The sequence below is a fragment of the Aquarana catesbeiana genome, linkage group LG06 (assembly GCF_042186555.1).
Source record: "Aquarana catesbeiana isolate 2022-GZ linkage group LG06, ASM4218655v1, whole genome shotgun sequence".
Lineage (NCBI taxonomy): Eukaryota > Metazoa > Chordata > Amphibia > Anura > Ranidae > Aquarana > Aquarana catesbeiana.
Window position 1 is genome coordinate 248,726,934 of NC_133329.1, and position 17,236 is coordinate 248,744,169.

Sequence of the window (17,236 nt, forward strand, 5' to 3'; positions counted from 1 at the left end):
ACAGTAGTTTAGGAATATACACTGAATTTTATGGCATGTTTTACTGAAGGGATGATGTTTTGCACACTGCTGCACACACTTTGTGATCTGCTTTGCAAGATATATGTGTGAGTATATCCATTTTCTAATACACAAATACACTAATCTAGCAGTATTATGTATTGTTTCATTTTCCAAATGATCATGATATGAATGCTGTGGAAAAAAGAGGAGGTGGAGATTCCATAGCATGAGAAAAGCATCTATACTAAATAAAAGTAGTCTAGAGGTTTTTTTTTTTACAACTTTAGTTTAAAAAGAGGCAATTCTGGTTCTGTACTGTGTACAGACAATTCCTCTATGTCCTAATGGGTATTAGATGCAACAATGGCGCTGGTGGACTCTCTGGGTCTGCTAGCTCATGTTCAGATGGATTCCACCTTTAGCTCCCTAAGTAGAACTTAGGGACCATTTCTTCTTCTATATCTTTTTCTGTTATGAAATACTTGTTTGAACTTGCAACCAGTTGATGGTCTGTTGTATTTTTCTACCTATTTTATTTTTATCGATGAAACTACAATAAAACATTGGAAACAAAAAAGAGGCAATACTATCTGGTGAGTGGCTGTCCATTTGACTAGGTGAAGGGGTAACCTGCACTGAAATTTTTATGTTTATACATTGAAGCAGGGTGGTTTATGGATGAACTTGATACAACAGGATTGAAATCCATTTTTTTTTCAAATTTATTTTAGAAACAGATAGAGATGTTTTAAGCTTGCTTTTTATTTCTTTCACATCATGTCACATTGTGTGATGTTTATATAGATACTGTAGCTCTGTACTGAGGGATGAATCTTTTACTTTTTCAGTTTATTATAGTTGGGATGTGACAATAATAGAGCAGCAACAACACACAGAGAATTCACTGGTCAGGATGTTTGGTTTGACCTCTTTATGCCACAAGATGTCCTCAGTCTTTGGGATGAGTGATGCTCAGTGAAGACTGAGGATTCTATTGTGAGCTTGGGGTGTCAAGGGATCACCCCTTTAGGGGGCATTAACACAGCACCCTTCATTCACAGTGTAAATATGCAGAGAAGAGTGCTGATAATAAAGTTAAAAGCAGGCACCAAAATGCGGCTGAATGTACTTTTTTATGCTCCAGGGAAGTGCACATTATGCCATGATTGACGCCAAGCTCTAATGTTTGATCTACTATACATCCCATGCAGTCTGTTTATTAGCCAGAGAGGCTTACAGCCAGTGGCGCATAAAGTAACATTGCAAAAGATTCATGTGCAAGTGACATGCACTGTTTTTTTAATGAAAATAATAGTTGCATGGCTCCAAGTTGTTATTTACATATGAATAAGCCCCAAACATGATAACGCCTGGACATACGAATAGGTCATTCAGATACCAGGTACCGAATTAAGGAATGGAGACGTGTCTTACCTCCATAGGAAGTAAGTAAACTGCAGGAGGCCTAGGTCCCCTCTGAGATAAGTTTCCTCCACAGCAGTTATGCACTCATAGTTTATGCTCACAGCCACCTGCTGCTGTTAGCTTTGGTCACCGGTTTGTTTTAAAGTAGAACTATAGGCAAAACATTTGTTTTTTCATTTTGGATAAAGTAAAGGATGATTATTACCCCTGTCTGTGCCCCATTGCAAAGGTTTCCCTTTACTTCCTGCCCCATAGCCAAATAGGAAGTGGGAAGAAATCCTTGCAAATTAAGGGAATTCTTTAGGGACCCCCAGGTCACCAGAACTAGTGTCCCCATTGGAAGATTTCCCCTTTCATTTTTTTATGGGGACAACCCAAAATGTGGGATTTTCTTTTTCTTTCACTTTCAATGATAATGGTAAACAGGCTCAAGGTTTTTTACCTGCATGCATTCTATGTATGCATCTAAAAAAACCTCTCTCTGTGCAGTCCAGTTCTTCAACAGCTGCCTGGGGTTTCTGTTATTCTGTAGGGTGCACGCCACACGCACACACATGGCCAGTAAAGCCAACTCGTCTAAATCTGCTGCTGGAGAGTCACCGGAAGTGACGTAGTTGGAGATTTAAACAAGGTGGCTATTTTGACAGAACACTGGCTCCATAACAGCCAGCAGCCCTGAGCAGGAAGCTGTCACGTTTAGCAATGGAAGTAATACTGCTGCTAAATGTTTCATTTCACATTGCAGCTGGAGGTTCACTTGGCTGAACACCCATTTGTTTGGACAGGAATCTCCATAAACCGTTTACGCAGTGCAGAGGTCTCCCTCATATTATTTCCCCTTCTGGTCAAATGCTCTCAGTTTAAATTGTTAGGCTATTTACTCTATTGGTGAATATGAACTCCTATGGCCAAATGTTCTTATGGCTATTTTCTCTTAGGATCAAATGATAAGGGAATGTGACATTCGCCTGTCCTACCTGTAATCACATGGACACCAAATTCCATGACATCAGCAGATATCTGCATTAACATCAAGAACAGTACAGCTTTGCAGTATTTGTGGAAGGCCGTATGCACTATTGCCAATACACATCTGTCCAAACTCCAGACATTGTATGGACATCCCAGGAACTGAACTGTTTTTGTTGCTAGTGCAAAGATCTACTAATGTCATCTGCCTACGGCTGAATTTTCTTTTAAATAGAACATTTCTGGCTGGATGGCACATGGTTAATTGACATGGGGTATTATATCTTCCTCTCCTTTTCTTGGAAGTTGCAGCTACTAGTAAATAACTGTCTGTCCCATGTACCTTTATTGGAATTAGATTTTTTTATTGACTGCACTTTTAGGATTGCACTTTATTGCACATTTAGAAGGATGTTCATGTGATTACACCCTATACCGGGGATAAACAACCTCGGCACTGAGGTTGTGCTAAAACTACCATCCTGCCTCTGGTAGTTCTGTGGCTGTCAAACTCTTGCAATGCCTCATGGGATTTGTAGTTTCCCCACAGCTGGAGTGCTGAGTTTTCCTATCCCTGCTGCATACTGTTATGACTGTATTTAGTCTGATTTGCTTGATTGGGTAGTTTAACACGAATACGATCCAGTGATAATGCTGTCTATTAGAATTATTAGCATTGATGTGATTTATAAAACATTTTGTGATACAATAAAGTCATTTGTTTAATTGGATATATGCCATTAGTGGTATCTTTGCTCACCGATTTTTTCTGATGTATATCATTATAGTTTTGTGTGGTGATACCTGCCCTGACTATGGCATGCAGTATCCACATTTTTTTAAATATTCTTCCTGTATATTGACTTCATCATTCACTATAAACAATCAGTCCAACCATAGGCGGCTCTAGACTTTGTGAGGCCTTAGGCAAAACTTAGACATGAGGCCCCACTCACGCCACAAAGATGCAGGAGACGGTCAGAGACTGTGCGAACAATGATACAGGAGCCGGTCAGAGACTGTGTGGACAATGATACAGGAGATGGTCAGAGACTGTGCGGACAATGATACAGGAGATGGTCAGAGGCTGTGCAGCCAATGATACAGGAGACGGTCAGAGACTGTGCAGACAATGATATAGGAGATGGTCAGAGACTGTGCAGACAATGATATAGGAGATGGTCAGAGACTGTGCGGACAATGATACAGGAGACGGTCAGAGGCTGTGCGGACAATGATATAGGAGATGGTCAGAGACTGTGCAGACAATGATATAGGAGATGGTCAGAGACTGTGCGGACAATGATACAGGAGACGGTCAGAGACTGTGCAGACAATGATATAGGAGATGGTCAGAGACTGTGCAGACAATGATATAGGAGATGGTCAGAGACTGCTGCTGGAGAGTCACCGGAAGTGACGTAGTTGGAGATTTAAACAAGGTGGCTATTTTGACAGAACACTGGCTCCATAACAGCCAGCAGCCCTGAGCAGGAAGCTGTCACGTTTAGCAATGGAAGTAATACTGCTGCTAAATGTTTCATTTCACATTGCAGCTGGAGGTTCACTTGGCTGAACACCCATTTGTTTGGACAGGAATCTCCATAAACCGTTTACGCAGTGCAGAGGTCTCCCTCATATTATTTCCCCTTCTGGTCAAATGCTCTCAGTTTAAATTGTTAGGCTATTTACTCTATTGGTGAATATGAACTCCTATGGCCAAATGTTCTTATGGCTATTTTCTCTTAGGATCAAATGATAAGGGAATGTGACATTCGCCTGTCCTACCTGTAATCACATGGACACCAAATTCCATGACATCAGCAGATATCTGCATTAACATCAAGAACAGTACAGCTTTGCAGTATTTGTGGAAGGCCGTATGCACTATTGCCAATACACATCTGTCCAAACTCCAGACATTGTATGGACATCCCAGGAACTGAACTGTTTTTGTTGCTAGTGCAAAGATCTACTAATGTCATCTGCCTACGGCTGAATTTTCTTTTAAATAGAACATTTCTGGCTGGATGGCACATGGTTAATTGACATGGGGTATTATATCTTCCTCTCCTTTTCTTGGAAGTTGCAGCTACTAGTAAATAACTGTCTGTCCCATGTACCTTTATTGGAATTAGATTTTTTTATTGACTGCACTTTTAGGATTGCACTTTATTGCACATTTAGAAGGATGTTCATGTGATTACACCCTATACCGGGGATAAACAACCTCGGCACTGAGGTTGTGCTAAAACTACCATCCTGCCTCTGGTAGTTCTGTGGCTGTCAAACTCTTGCAATGCCTCATGGGATTTGTAGTTTCCCCACAGCTGGAGTGCTGAGTTTTCCTATCCCTGCTGCATACTGTTATGACTGTATTTAGTCTGATTTGCTTGATTGGGTAGTTTAACACGAATACGATCCAGTGATAATGCTGTCTATTAGAATTATTAGCATTGATGTGATTTATAAAACATTTTGTGATACAATAAAGTCATTTGTTTAATTGGATATATGCCATTAGTGGTATCTTTGCTCACCGATTTTTTCTGATGTATATCATTATAGTTTTGTGTGGTGATACCTGCCCTGACTATGGCATGCAGTATCCACATTTTTTTAAATATTCTTCCTGTATATTGACTTCATCATTCACTATAAACAATCAGTCCAACCATAGGCGGCTCTAGACTTCGTGAGGCCTTAGGCAAAACTTAGACATGAGGCCCCACTCACGCCACAAAGATGCAGGAGACGGTCAGAGACTGTGCGGACAATGATACAGGAGCCGGTCAGAGACTGTGTGGACAATGATACAGGAGATGGTCAGAGACTGTGCGGACAATGATACAGGAGATGGTCAGAGGCTGTGCAGCCAATGATACAGGAGACGGTCAGAGACTGTGCAGACAATGATATAGGAGATGGTCAGAGACTGTGCAGACAATGATATAGGAGATGGTCAGAGACTGTGCGGACAATGATACAGGAGACGGTCAGAGGCTGTGCAGACAATGATATAGGAGATGGTCAGAGACTGTGCAGACAATGATATAGAAGATGGTCAGAGACTGTGCGGACAATGATACAGGAGACGGTCAAAGACTGTGCAGACAATGATATAGGAGATGGTCAGAGACTGTGCAGACAATGATATAGGAGATGGTCAGAGACTGTGCGGACAATGACACAGGAGACGGTCAGAGACTGTGCAGACAATGATATAGGAGATGGTCAGAGACTGTGCGGACAATGATACAGGAGACGGTCAGAGGCTGTGCAGCCAATGATATAGGAGACGGTCAGAGACTGTGCGGACAATGATACAGGAGATGGTCAGAGACTGTGCGGACAATGATACAGGAGACGGTCAGAGGCTGTGCAGCCAATGATACAGGAGAAGGTCAGAGACTGTGCAGACAATGATACAGGAGACGGTCAGAGACTGTGCAGACAATGATACAGGAGACGGTCAGAGACTGTGCAGACAATGATACAGGAGACGATCAGAGACTGTGCGGACAATGATACAGGAGCCGATCAGAGACTGTGCGGACAATGATACAGGAGACGGTCAGAGACTGTGCGGACAATGACACAGGAGATGGTCAGAGACTGTGCGGACAATGATACAGGAGACGATCAGAGACTGTGCGGACAATGATACAGGAGACGGTCAGAGACTGTGCGGACAATGATACAGGAGATGGTCAGAGACTGTGCAAACAATGATATAGGAGATGGTCAGAGACTGTGCGGACAATGATACAGGAGATGGTCAGAGACTGTGCGGACAATGATACAGGAGATGGTCAGAGACTGTGCAGACAGTGATACAGGAGACGGTCAGAGACTATGCAGACAATGATACAGGAGACAGTCAGAGACTGTGTGCGGACAATGATACAGGAGACGGTCAGAGGCTGTGTAGCCAATGATACAGGAGACAATAAGAGACTGTGCAGCCAATGATACAGGAGACGGTCAGAGACTGTGCAGACGAAAACAAAAAACCCTGCGCTTGCTCAGTGATTTAGCAGCTAACACAACAAATAGAAATTTTGCTCAATAACAGGTCTAACAAAGTGTAGCACGAATGTGGAATGGGATATTAATGCCTGTATTAATGACTCTTAAATTGTACTTGTTGTGACATATGTAATCTGTACTCTACATCTATGTATAAACATGATTTTTAATATCAACTTGTAGCAATTCACTGTGACCTGTGGAGAATCTATCTCAGAGGTTTTTTTGATGAAATTTCCCCCCCTCTTTTTCAATATTTTTACTTTTCATCAACGTTTCTTTATACATTTTTTAATATACTATTATAGCGTAGATATATAACTTTTTATATAAGTTTTCATATATTTCATATAGAAAGATAGAAAGAACATCTGCCCAGGTTTAATTGACATTAGCTATGGACATGTCACTTAAGGGATACAATAGAGTCAATGCCCGAAAGCTCTCAAATTTCGATCTTTTAATTATTATTTTTAGGTTTGTTTTCATTTTTTAATTACGATGAATTAGAGTTATATTTCAGCTCGGTTCAAGGACCGTAATATATATCGATCCTCCATTCTTAATGGGAGTTGTATGGACGCGAGATGCAATGTGGGTGATTATCCATACATTGCGTACAATTTTGTTCCACCTTCCATGTGTGGGATGGACATGTCTATCCGTCCGTCCCCCTTTTTTTGTCATACGGGGGCGTTCACATCCAGTGGCTCTAACTAGGCGTCGGAACGTTTGTTCAACCCTGACGTCATGATGCACGCCGGACCATCACTTAGAGACGTGGAACGCACGCCAACATAGGAGAATCAGGAAGGCATCTTACGACATTTACATCACACTCTCGGTTACGACGTTGTGGCGTAAGGTCGAGAGACTTTGTTGTGGAACGCACACTGACTCGTAAACCGGAAGGTGTTTGGCGCAAAGTTGTCCGAGCCTACTTATCTGTATGCCTTTTTTATTTTAGTCACTTTAGCATAGCACATTTTAACATTATATGCAATAGGAAAGCTAACGATCTTACATATGGGGACTTACAGGATAAAATTCATGAAGCTGGAACGCAAGGCAGATTTCAATAGAGAGGCTTGGAACACACGCGGGTCCGCCATTTTGGACGACCCGGAAATGTTGGATTAGATACTGTACGAGCTGGATTCTCATCATAGGGGTCACAGTGTCTTTATTAAGGAGTATGGCTGCAATGGATGAGCACCCCAGACGAAGTCTAGTGAGGCGAAACGCGTCGGGAGGACTCCACTGCAGCCATGATTTTATACTAAGCACTTTTTAAAAACTACTTAAATGTAAGTGTTTTACTTTTATTAAATATTTTCCCTGTTTACGGAATTACGCTATGTGGCCCCTTTTTTATTTCCTATGGGCCATCTCTCTGGATATATAACTACCTATATGGAGAAGATCCTCCTGTGAAGGCTCTCAGGACCCCAATTTCTGTCGGCTCCCAAGGCTCTTCCTCCATTGCCAGTGGGCAATATAAGCTGGTTTGATCCATAGAGCATATGCTCTCTTGGGTTCAAACTTTCCGGTAAGCCTCCATTTCACTTCGGTGGCGGTATTTTCACATCGATATTTTCACTTATCATCTACTATATTGACTACTCACATGGTGATCAGAACTGCTTCACTTCAAAATGGACTGTGATTGACCAGTATACATGATTGATATTCAGAGAATATTATAGACTTTATTTTTTCAAATTTTTTTACTATATTAATTTCATTGTATCTCACTTCTAATTATGGTTATTTAATTTAGCACTACAGCGCTACACTTTGTTACACCAGAGACTGTGCAGACAATGATACAGGAGACGGTCAGAGACTGTGCAGACAAGATACAGGAGACGGTCAGAGACTGTGCAGACGATAATACAGGAGACGGTCAGAGACTGTGCAGACAATGATACAGGAGACGGTCAGAGACTGTGCGGACAATCATACAGGAGACGGTCAGAGACTGTGCGGACAATGATACAGGAGACGGTCAGAGACTGTGCAGACAATGAAACAGGAGACGGTCAGAGACTGTGCAGACAATGATATAGGAGACGGTCAGAGACTGTGCAGACAATGATATAGGAGACGGTCAGAGACTGTGCGGACAATCATACAGGAGACGGTCAGAGACTGTGCAGCCAATGATACAGGAGATGGTCAGAGACTGTGCGGACAATGATACAGGAGATGGTCAGAGACTGTGCAGACAACGATACAGGAGACGGTCAGAGACTATGCAGACAATGATACAGGAGACGGTCAGAGACTGTGTGCGGACAATGATACAGGAGATGGTCAGAGACTGTGTGGGGACAATGATACAGGCGATGGTCAGAGACTGCGCGGCCATGATAACAACAGAATAAGCATAATTGATAACTTATCAGTGTAATGCTTCTTCATTATCAGCAGGTTTAGGGAGAAGATAAATAACACTGCTGTATTACTTAACTGGAAAAGAGAAGGTGGTGCAACATTCTGGATGTACTGTCTGGCAGAGGAATATGAATCACAAAAATCGCAGCACAGAATTATAAATCTTTTGGTAGATGAAACATTTCACATATGTGTGTGAATAGCTGTTTGCCTGGCGTTCATTTTGAAAGCAAAACTGCAGTAAGATAAATAAAAAAAGCCCATTAAAAATAAAATAAGCCCTCCAGTTTGAATGACAGCCAGCCTCATTCAACGGCCTTCCTCGAAGCCCACACTGGAATGTACATGCCCTCAGCCTGTCATTCAACAAGTAAGGAGAAGTGGCACAATGATGATCCCATCCAGTGGCGGCTGGTGCTCAAAATTTTTAGGGAGGCGCAAACAAACTGAAAAATTCAGGAAAAAAAAACATCAATTGCAGCCTCAGTGTGCCCATCAAACACAGCCACTGTGCCCATCAATTACAGCCACTGTGCCATCAAACGCAGCCACTGTGCCCATCAAACGCAGCCACTGTGCCCATCAAACGCAGCCACTGTGCCCAATCAAATGCAGCCTCACTGTGCCCAATCAAATGCAGCCTCACTGTGCCCAATCAAATGCAGCCTCACTGTGCCCATCAAATGCAACCTCACTGTGCCCATCAAATACTGCCACTGTGCCACATCAAATGCTACCACTGTGCCGCATCAAATGCTATAGCTGTGCCCATCAAATGCAGTGCCACTGTGCCCCATCAAATGCAGCCACTGTGCCCCATCAAATGCAGCCACTGTGCCCATCAAATGCAGCCACTGTGCCCATCAAATGCAGCCACTGTGCCCATCAAACACTGCCAATGTGCCCATCAAATGTAGCCAATGTGCCCATCAAATGCAGCCATTGTGCCTATCAAAAGCAGCCACTGTGCCCATCAAATGTCACCACTGTGCCCCATTAAATTCTGCCACTGTGCCCCATCAAATTCTGCCACTGTGCCCCATCAAATGCCGCCACTGTGCCCCATCAAATTCTGCCACTGTGCCCCATCAAATGCCGCCACTGTGCCCGATCAAATTCTGCCACTGTGCCCCATCAAATTCTGCCACTGTGCCTCATCAAATTCTGCCACTGTGCCCCATCAAATGCCACCACTGTGCCCATCAAATTCTGCCACTGTGCCCCATCGAATTCTGCCACTGTGCCCCATCAAATGCCACCACTGTGCCCATCAAACACAGCCACTGTGCCCATCAAACGTAGCCACTGTGCCCATCAAATACTGCCACTGTGCCCATCAAATACTGCCACTGTGCCCCATCAAATTCTGCCACTGTACCCCATAAAATGCTGCCACTGTGCCCCATCAAGTGCAGCCACTGTGCCCATCAAATGCCGCCACTGTGCCCATCAAATGCCGCCACTGTGCCCCATCAAACGCAGCCACTGTGCTCCAAACGCAGCCACTGTGCCCATCAAATGCCCCCACTGTGCCCAGCACCAAATTCTGCCACTGTGCCCCATCAAATTCTGCCACTGTGCCCCATCAAATACCACCACTGTGCCCCATCAAATACCACCACTGTGCCCATCAAATTCTGCCACTGTGCCCCATCAAATGCCTCCACTGTGCCCATCAAATGCTGCCACTGTGCCCCATCAAATGTCACCATTGTGCCCCAATTGCCACCACTGTGCCCATCAAATGCCACCACTGTGCCCCATCAAATTCTGCCACTGAGGTGGAGTCAATACAGGAATCACTGCTTGCAGGCGGCAAGGTACCATGGGATATGTAGTCCTTAGAAATTGAAAGTAAACAGCAAAGGAGAAGCTGCAGAGCATGCAGGGAATCCAGCAAGTTAAAGTATAACTAAAGGCAAAACAATTTTTTTAGTTTTGGATAGAGTAAAGATGGATTAGAACACCTATCAGTCTTTATTGCTGTCTGTGTCCCCATTGGGTAGATTCATCCTCTCTATTTTTGTCCTGTTTACCATTATAATTGAAAGTAAAAGAAAATCTCAAATTTTGGGTTGTTCCCAGAAAAGTAATAGAGGGTTAATCTTCAAATGGGGACACTAGTTCTGGTGACATGGGGGTCTCCAAGGAACTCCCTTAATTTGCAGGGATTTCCTCTCACTTCCTGTTTAGCTATGGGACACGAAGTGAGGGGAAATCTCCGCAATGGGACACAGATGGCAAAAAAAAAATAAATCTGACGGGGTTATAACCCTCCCTTACTTTATCTAAAATGAAAAAAAAGTTTTGCCTATAGTTTTACTTTAAAATGTAACTTCACCTTTACAGACACTGGACCCCCTCCCCTTCACACCCGGTCCCGCTGACCTGGAGTCCAGCGATCACCCGCTCTGACACATCGGGTAGCCGTTTTACCGGTTCGGGGATTTGAAATACCAATGGCTTTCTTTCCTCTTCTCCAGCGCTGACAGGATGGGCTACGCGGTTCTGATTGGTCCTGCCACCCATGTGACGGTGCCGGCCAATTAGAATGCTTCCTATAGGTCTGGGTCCTAACATGCTGTTGTGGATATCTTCCCCTATAGTTCCCCCAGAAGCCAAAGTGAAAGTGAATGGGCTGTTATCAGACTCATTCCCTATTTGCAATGGGACGCGACAGGGGTGCCCTTTGTCCCCCTCATTTTCGCTTTAATCCCCGAGCCACTACTTAAGATAGGCCTCAACAGTGCCATTAAAGGTTTTACGGTGGGGCCGACGGAGCATAAGTTATCTGCTTATGGGGATGATGTACTGTTCTATGTCTCAGACCCCTTGATTTCTCTCCCTAATATTATGGCCGAACTAAGGGACTTTAACCTGTCTTTCCAATTTTAAAATAAATTATAATAAGTCAGAGATTCTGTCCTTGAATGTGCCTTCGGGTTTACGTACACAGCTGCAGGATTCTTTCTCCTTTACCTGGTGCCAGACTTCCTTAAAATACTTTTATTTTACTTACCTGCATGCTACTCCCAGTTTTACACCTGTAATTATGCCCCATTGCTTTCTACTATCAGAGCGGACCTAAAAGCTGGAACCGCACTGCCTTCTCTTGGATGGGCCAAGTTAGTGTTCTCAAAATTAACGTGTTGCCCTGTATTCTTTTTTACTTGCAAATGGTGCCTGTTTCATTGCCCAGACCTTTCTTTTCAACCCTGAACAGCCTGTTTCTGAAATATATGTGGTATGGGAAAAGCTCTCGTTTGGCTCTCCGCACAATACAAGGCCCTAAGAGCAAGGGTGGTATGGGTGTCATTCGCAGGTACTACAAAGCGATAGCTCTACAACGAATCCTGGATTGGTACCATAGTGTAGCCTCTAAACTATGGGTCCCGCTTGACAAATTTCTAGCAGGCCGCAACTTATCACATGCCCCATGGATCCCCCGGGACTGTAGGGGACTCTCCGCACTTGCCTCTCCCATGGCCATCCATGTCCTAGCAACTTGGGACACCTTGAATGGAAAGGAACAACTTGCCCCTTTGATTTCCCCCCTGGTTCCCTTAAGAGGCTTCCCCTGGTTCACTCCGGGGGAACACCCTTCCTTTTTCAGGGCTTGGTCAGTCGATGGAGAGACGAGATGTGGCAGATTTATCCAAGACCAGGGTTTTTTGCCATATTGATAATACAATATGGATCTTTCCCCATGGACGAATGGCCCTATAGACAGCTCCAACACTTTGTTCGTAGCCTACCCCAAGATATCCGTTCCCCTACCATGGCCCTACCCCCTTTGAGCGGCTCTGTATGTCTACCTCTGCTATTCCACGCACTATATCTGTGCTGTATGAGTTACTACAGTCATTGGAGAGCTGGGGGAAGCCTGTATACATAAGGGAGTGGGAGAGGGACCTTTAGCATGTCTTTACTGAAACACTGCTTTACCGTCTCACACATACAAGCTCAGTGGACACGAAAATGCAGGAAAATAGTTTTAAGATACTCACCCGGTGGTATAGAGTTCCCTCTAAGCTTGCCAGGATATACCCATCTGTATCCGACACTTGCTGGAGGGAATGCGGCCTCAGGGGCTCATTCCTCCACATTTGGTGGGAGTGCCCTAAAATACAGCCCTTCTGGCTAGATATACGAGATCAGATTAAGGCCATTCTGGACATTGAAATTCCTGATTTCCCGTTGGAATCTTTGCTGCATGTCCCTACCATTTCTCTCAGCCAATATCACAAGTCCGTATTGCCTCACTTACTCAACATGGCCAGAAGGTTGATTTTGATATATTGGAAGAGACCACAAATTCCTACACGTGCTGAATGCATTACCTTCGTGAATAATATAATGGCTGCAGAGGAATGGATGGCGAAGTGTAAAGACTGCTATGACAAGTTTTATAGCATATGAGCCACTTGGATACACTATACTAGTAAAGTAACACTCTCAGGGGTCCCCACAAGTGGCAACCCCTCCTGTTGATGGGGTTGGGAATGTGGAGGCTCCCGATCCTTAAATGAAACAGACCGGCCACTATACCCACACACTTGGCATGGGCCCGAGTTTTTCATGGAATGCTGCCTTAATTTGTTTTGTTTACTTTATTTGGTTTGGTTTATATCGCCAGGATATACCCATCTGTATTCAACACTTGCTGGAGGGAATGCGGACTCAGGGGCTCATTCCTCCACATTTGGTGGGAGTGCCCTAAAATACAGCCCTTCTGGGTAGATATATAAGATCAGATTAAGGCCATTCTGGACATTGAGATTCTTGATTTCCCGTTGGAATCTTTGCTGCATCTCCCTACCATTCCTCTCAGCCAATATCGCAAGTCCGTATCATCTCACTTACTCAACGCGGCCAGAAGGTTGATTTCGATATATTGGAAGAGACCACAAATTCCTGCACGTGCTGAATGCATTACCTTAGTCAATAATATAATGGCTACAGAGGAATGGATGGCGAAGTGTAAAGACTGCTATGACAAGTTTTATAGCATATGAGCCACTTGGATACACTATACTAGTAAAGTAACACTCTCAGGGGTCCCCACACGTGGCAACCCCTCCTGTTTATGGGGTTGGGAATGTGGAGGCTCCCGATCCTTAAACGAAACAGACCACTATACCCACACACTTGGTATGGGCCCGAGTTTTTCATGGAATGCTGCCTTCATTTGTTTTGTTTACTTTGTTTACTTGTTTACTTTATTTGGTTTTGTTCTGTATCCTTCTACCTCTTAGCTTCATGTCAGGGGGGATATCAGGGGCAACACATTGATGTTTGTGTTCATATGATATGGTTGGATATTTTTTCCCCTCTTTTTTCTAATCATTCAATTGAGTAATGCATATGACACCAACGAGGATTCTTTCTGTGCATTTTTTTTTCTTTTACCGTATATACTTGAGTATAAGTCGAGATCTTCAGCCCTTTTTTTGGGGCTGAAAGTGCCCCCCCCCCCTCGACTTATACTCGAGTCACCGCCGCCTGCCTACATGATCAGCGTGTCATGCAGGCAGACGGCGGCCAGCTTGTGCTATTACCATTCGGCGGCCATTCACTGTTCAAAAGCCATGCCTCGTCCTCGTCTGTGATAGGCAGAAAACTCCATTTCCCAGCAGTCAGTGTACAGCCTATAACGGACATTCTCTCATCCTCATCCATGGTATGAGAATGAGAGAATGTCCGTGATAGGCTGACCGCTGACTGCTGGGAAATGATCAGCATTTAGCCAGAGAAAGGTCCAACTTGGTTGTGATCGGGGCTGAATTTATACTCTCTGTTCCTTTAGGTAAACTGTTTTGGGGAGTTTTGCATTCACTTCCTGTCCCATAGCCAAAACCGGAAATGAGAGGAAACCATCAGCAGTCACCAGTTTCACCAGAATTAGGCCTCTTGCACACGTTTTTCTGCTTTGAAATGAGATGCACTGTTGTCTATGGAACAATGTGCACAGCTGAGTAAAGCTCAGTAATACAATGATGAGTACAGAGTCGTAAAACAAAAATAGAACATTTTACATTTGAGTGCAGTAATTTACTCATCTATAAGCATGTTTACGTGAGTATAAATGAGTATATTACAATACTGGCAAAAAAGATGTTTACTTGTCTATATGCTTACGTACCTTTACACGTTTATACTCAACAATGCACAAGTCTTTACACACAGGTCTTTTACTCAGGGACTTTCTGTCAACAATTTCCTAAGTAAACATCAGTAAATTATGACTCCAGTGTGTAAGGGGCCTTAGTGTCCCCATTGGAAGATTTTCCCTCTATTCCTGTTCTGATGACAACTTAAAATTTAGGTTGGTGATAATGGTAAACAGGACAAACAGAGAGGGTGACTCTCTCTAATGGGGGCACAGACAGCAATAAAAACCTGACAGGTGTTCTAACCCTCTCCGCTCTATCCAAAAAAAATCCTTTAGTTATACATTATGTAAATGCTATCCATGTTTAAAAATATACTTAAACATTTCCACCTACATCTTCTAGTGATAATCAGAGGCCATGCATTTGACATTACCTCTGCAGAATCGTGGGACTAGCTACATGCTTATCATGATGCCAGATAACACTGAATGTATACAATGCTGGATGGGACTGTTCTCTATCAGCAAGCAGCTCTTTATAGTAACATTTATTAAATACAGTCATATCTTTTTCTTTACTAATTTTACTTTAGGTTTGCTAAATTAAAAAATGAGAGAGCATTAAAAAAACAACAAAAATCACCACGATTTTCTACAAGAAAAAAAAGAACACAAAGAAACCTTTAGTGCTAAATTAAAGGCTAAGGTTTCAAAACTGATATTTTAGGTATGGGTGGGTGTTGGTATGTTGTATCACTCGCCAGCTTTAATATCTATAGGGGACACAGCGACACACGCTCCCCTTGGGATCTCAGCTCTGCCCTTTCTTGTTATGGAGTCTCCTTTCTTCTGCTGCAATCTACATAACAGTAAAAAAAGCTATACAAATGCATCCTTGCCATCATCATTGGGCTGCCCTGCTGAATGTAGGTGAATGTGCCCACCAGCAGCTACCCAAGTCTGAAACAAGAATTTGGGGAAAATCGAAAAGCCGGAAAGGTTACTAGGATACAGCTACCGCTGTACAGATCATTTATACAGAGATTATAACTATAATAGCCTCTAGCCTTGTTAAAATTTCAAAACTGTAAACAAAATCTGTGGGCTTTAATAATGAATCTTCTTACCTGGTCTGTAAGTTTCACTGCAGCCATTCTTTCAGAAAATGGGCTGCTATCATGTAAAACTTTTTCAGAAAGCAGAATCCAGCATAAAGAGTTTTACAAAAACGTCTTCAAGTGACAAACACAGCTTACAACTGTCTGTCACTGCCCTTTCTTATTCTATGCTTTTCTGCCAAGATTGCAGAACTACAGACACAGGAAGTGTACAATACACAGACCCGTTACTTCTGACATCATCACATACAAGGCAAATTTCCACAGTAATCTTCTGTCCTCAGTGTCTTCAAGAAGCTCTATTGCCATCTGGTGGTAGAGAAGCAAAATGCGTAGCAGAGCTCTTACTTGTAGATAAACCGAAATGAGCTCATGCACAACATGGTCGCCTGAGAAAATTTGTGAATCTCTATTTGGGGTGGAATTCTGCTGGTGGATTGAAATTCTATATAGGTGCCCTATAGCACGGGTTAAGCTAGGTGGTGCACTCTCGCCCCCCTTGACAATAGGCAGAGGTACGAGGCAGGGTTTCCCCTTATCACCAGCACTCTTTGCCCTGGTAATGGAGCCACTCGCCTCAGCCCTTAGACTAGCAAACATGGTCAAGGGCATACAGGTCAGCTCCATACATGAAAAATTAGAGATGTATGCGGACGATCTCATTTTATTCCTAAATGACCCGGGGCGTTCCCTTCAAGCGGCTCTAAGCATCCTCTCCGGCTTCACGAACTGCTCAGGACACAAAGTTAACTGGGACAAATCCCAAATATTGCCGATTGACACAGTGGCACAATCTTTACGAGACCCTAATCTCCCCCTTAATATGGGCCAACAAAATTAAGTATCTAGGTATATACATTTCCTCATCTACTGCTGACTATTACACATTAAACGTAGCTCCGTTGATACAAAATATGAAGGCTAAACAGAAAGCATGGGCTCAGATCCCCCTCTCCCTGATTGGGCCTGATTGGGCGAATTAATGTTTTCAAGATGAAGCTCTTACCTGCTTTTCTCTATGTTCTCAGACATTCCCCAGTGTGGATACCCAAGAAGGTGCTTCGTCTAATAAATATTACCCTGCTTGCTTTTCTTTGGGGCACAGGCCAGCCGAGATTTAAGTTGGCGGTGTTGCAGAGACCTTGGAAGGAGGGGGGTTTGGCTTGTCCTGACCTACATAAAT

General features: G+C 43.5%; 1 protein-coding gene across 4 annotated transcripts in view; it reads right to left on the reverse strand.

Moving 5' to 3' along the window:
• The window catches only part of ANKRD44 (ankyrin repeat domain 44), a 232,672-nt gene extending 216,422 nt beyond the window's left edge, over positions 1 to 16,250 (reverse strand). For all 4 annotated transcript variants that reach the window (XM_073633150.1, XM_073633149.1, XM_073633148.1 and 1 more), the window contains exon 1: positions 16,063 to 16,250. In XM_073633150.1, coding sequence (XP_073489251.1) covers positions 16,063 to 16,089 — 27 coding nt within the window. In that variant the 5' untranslated portion in view covers positions 16,090 to 16,250. The remainder of the gene's footprint in view (positions 1 to 16,062) is intronic.
• Between the last annotated feature and the right edge of the window lie 986 nt (positions 16,251 to 17,236).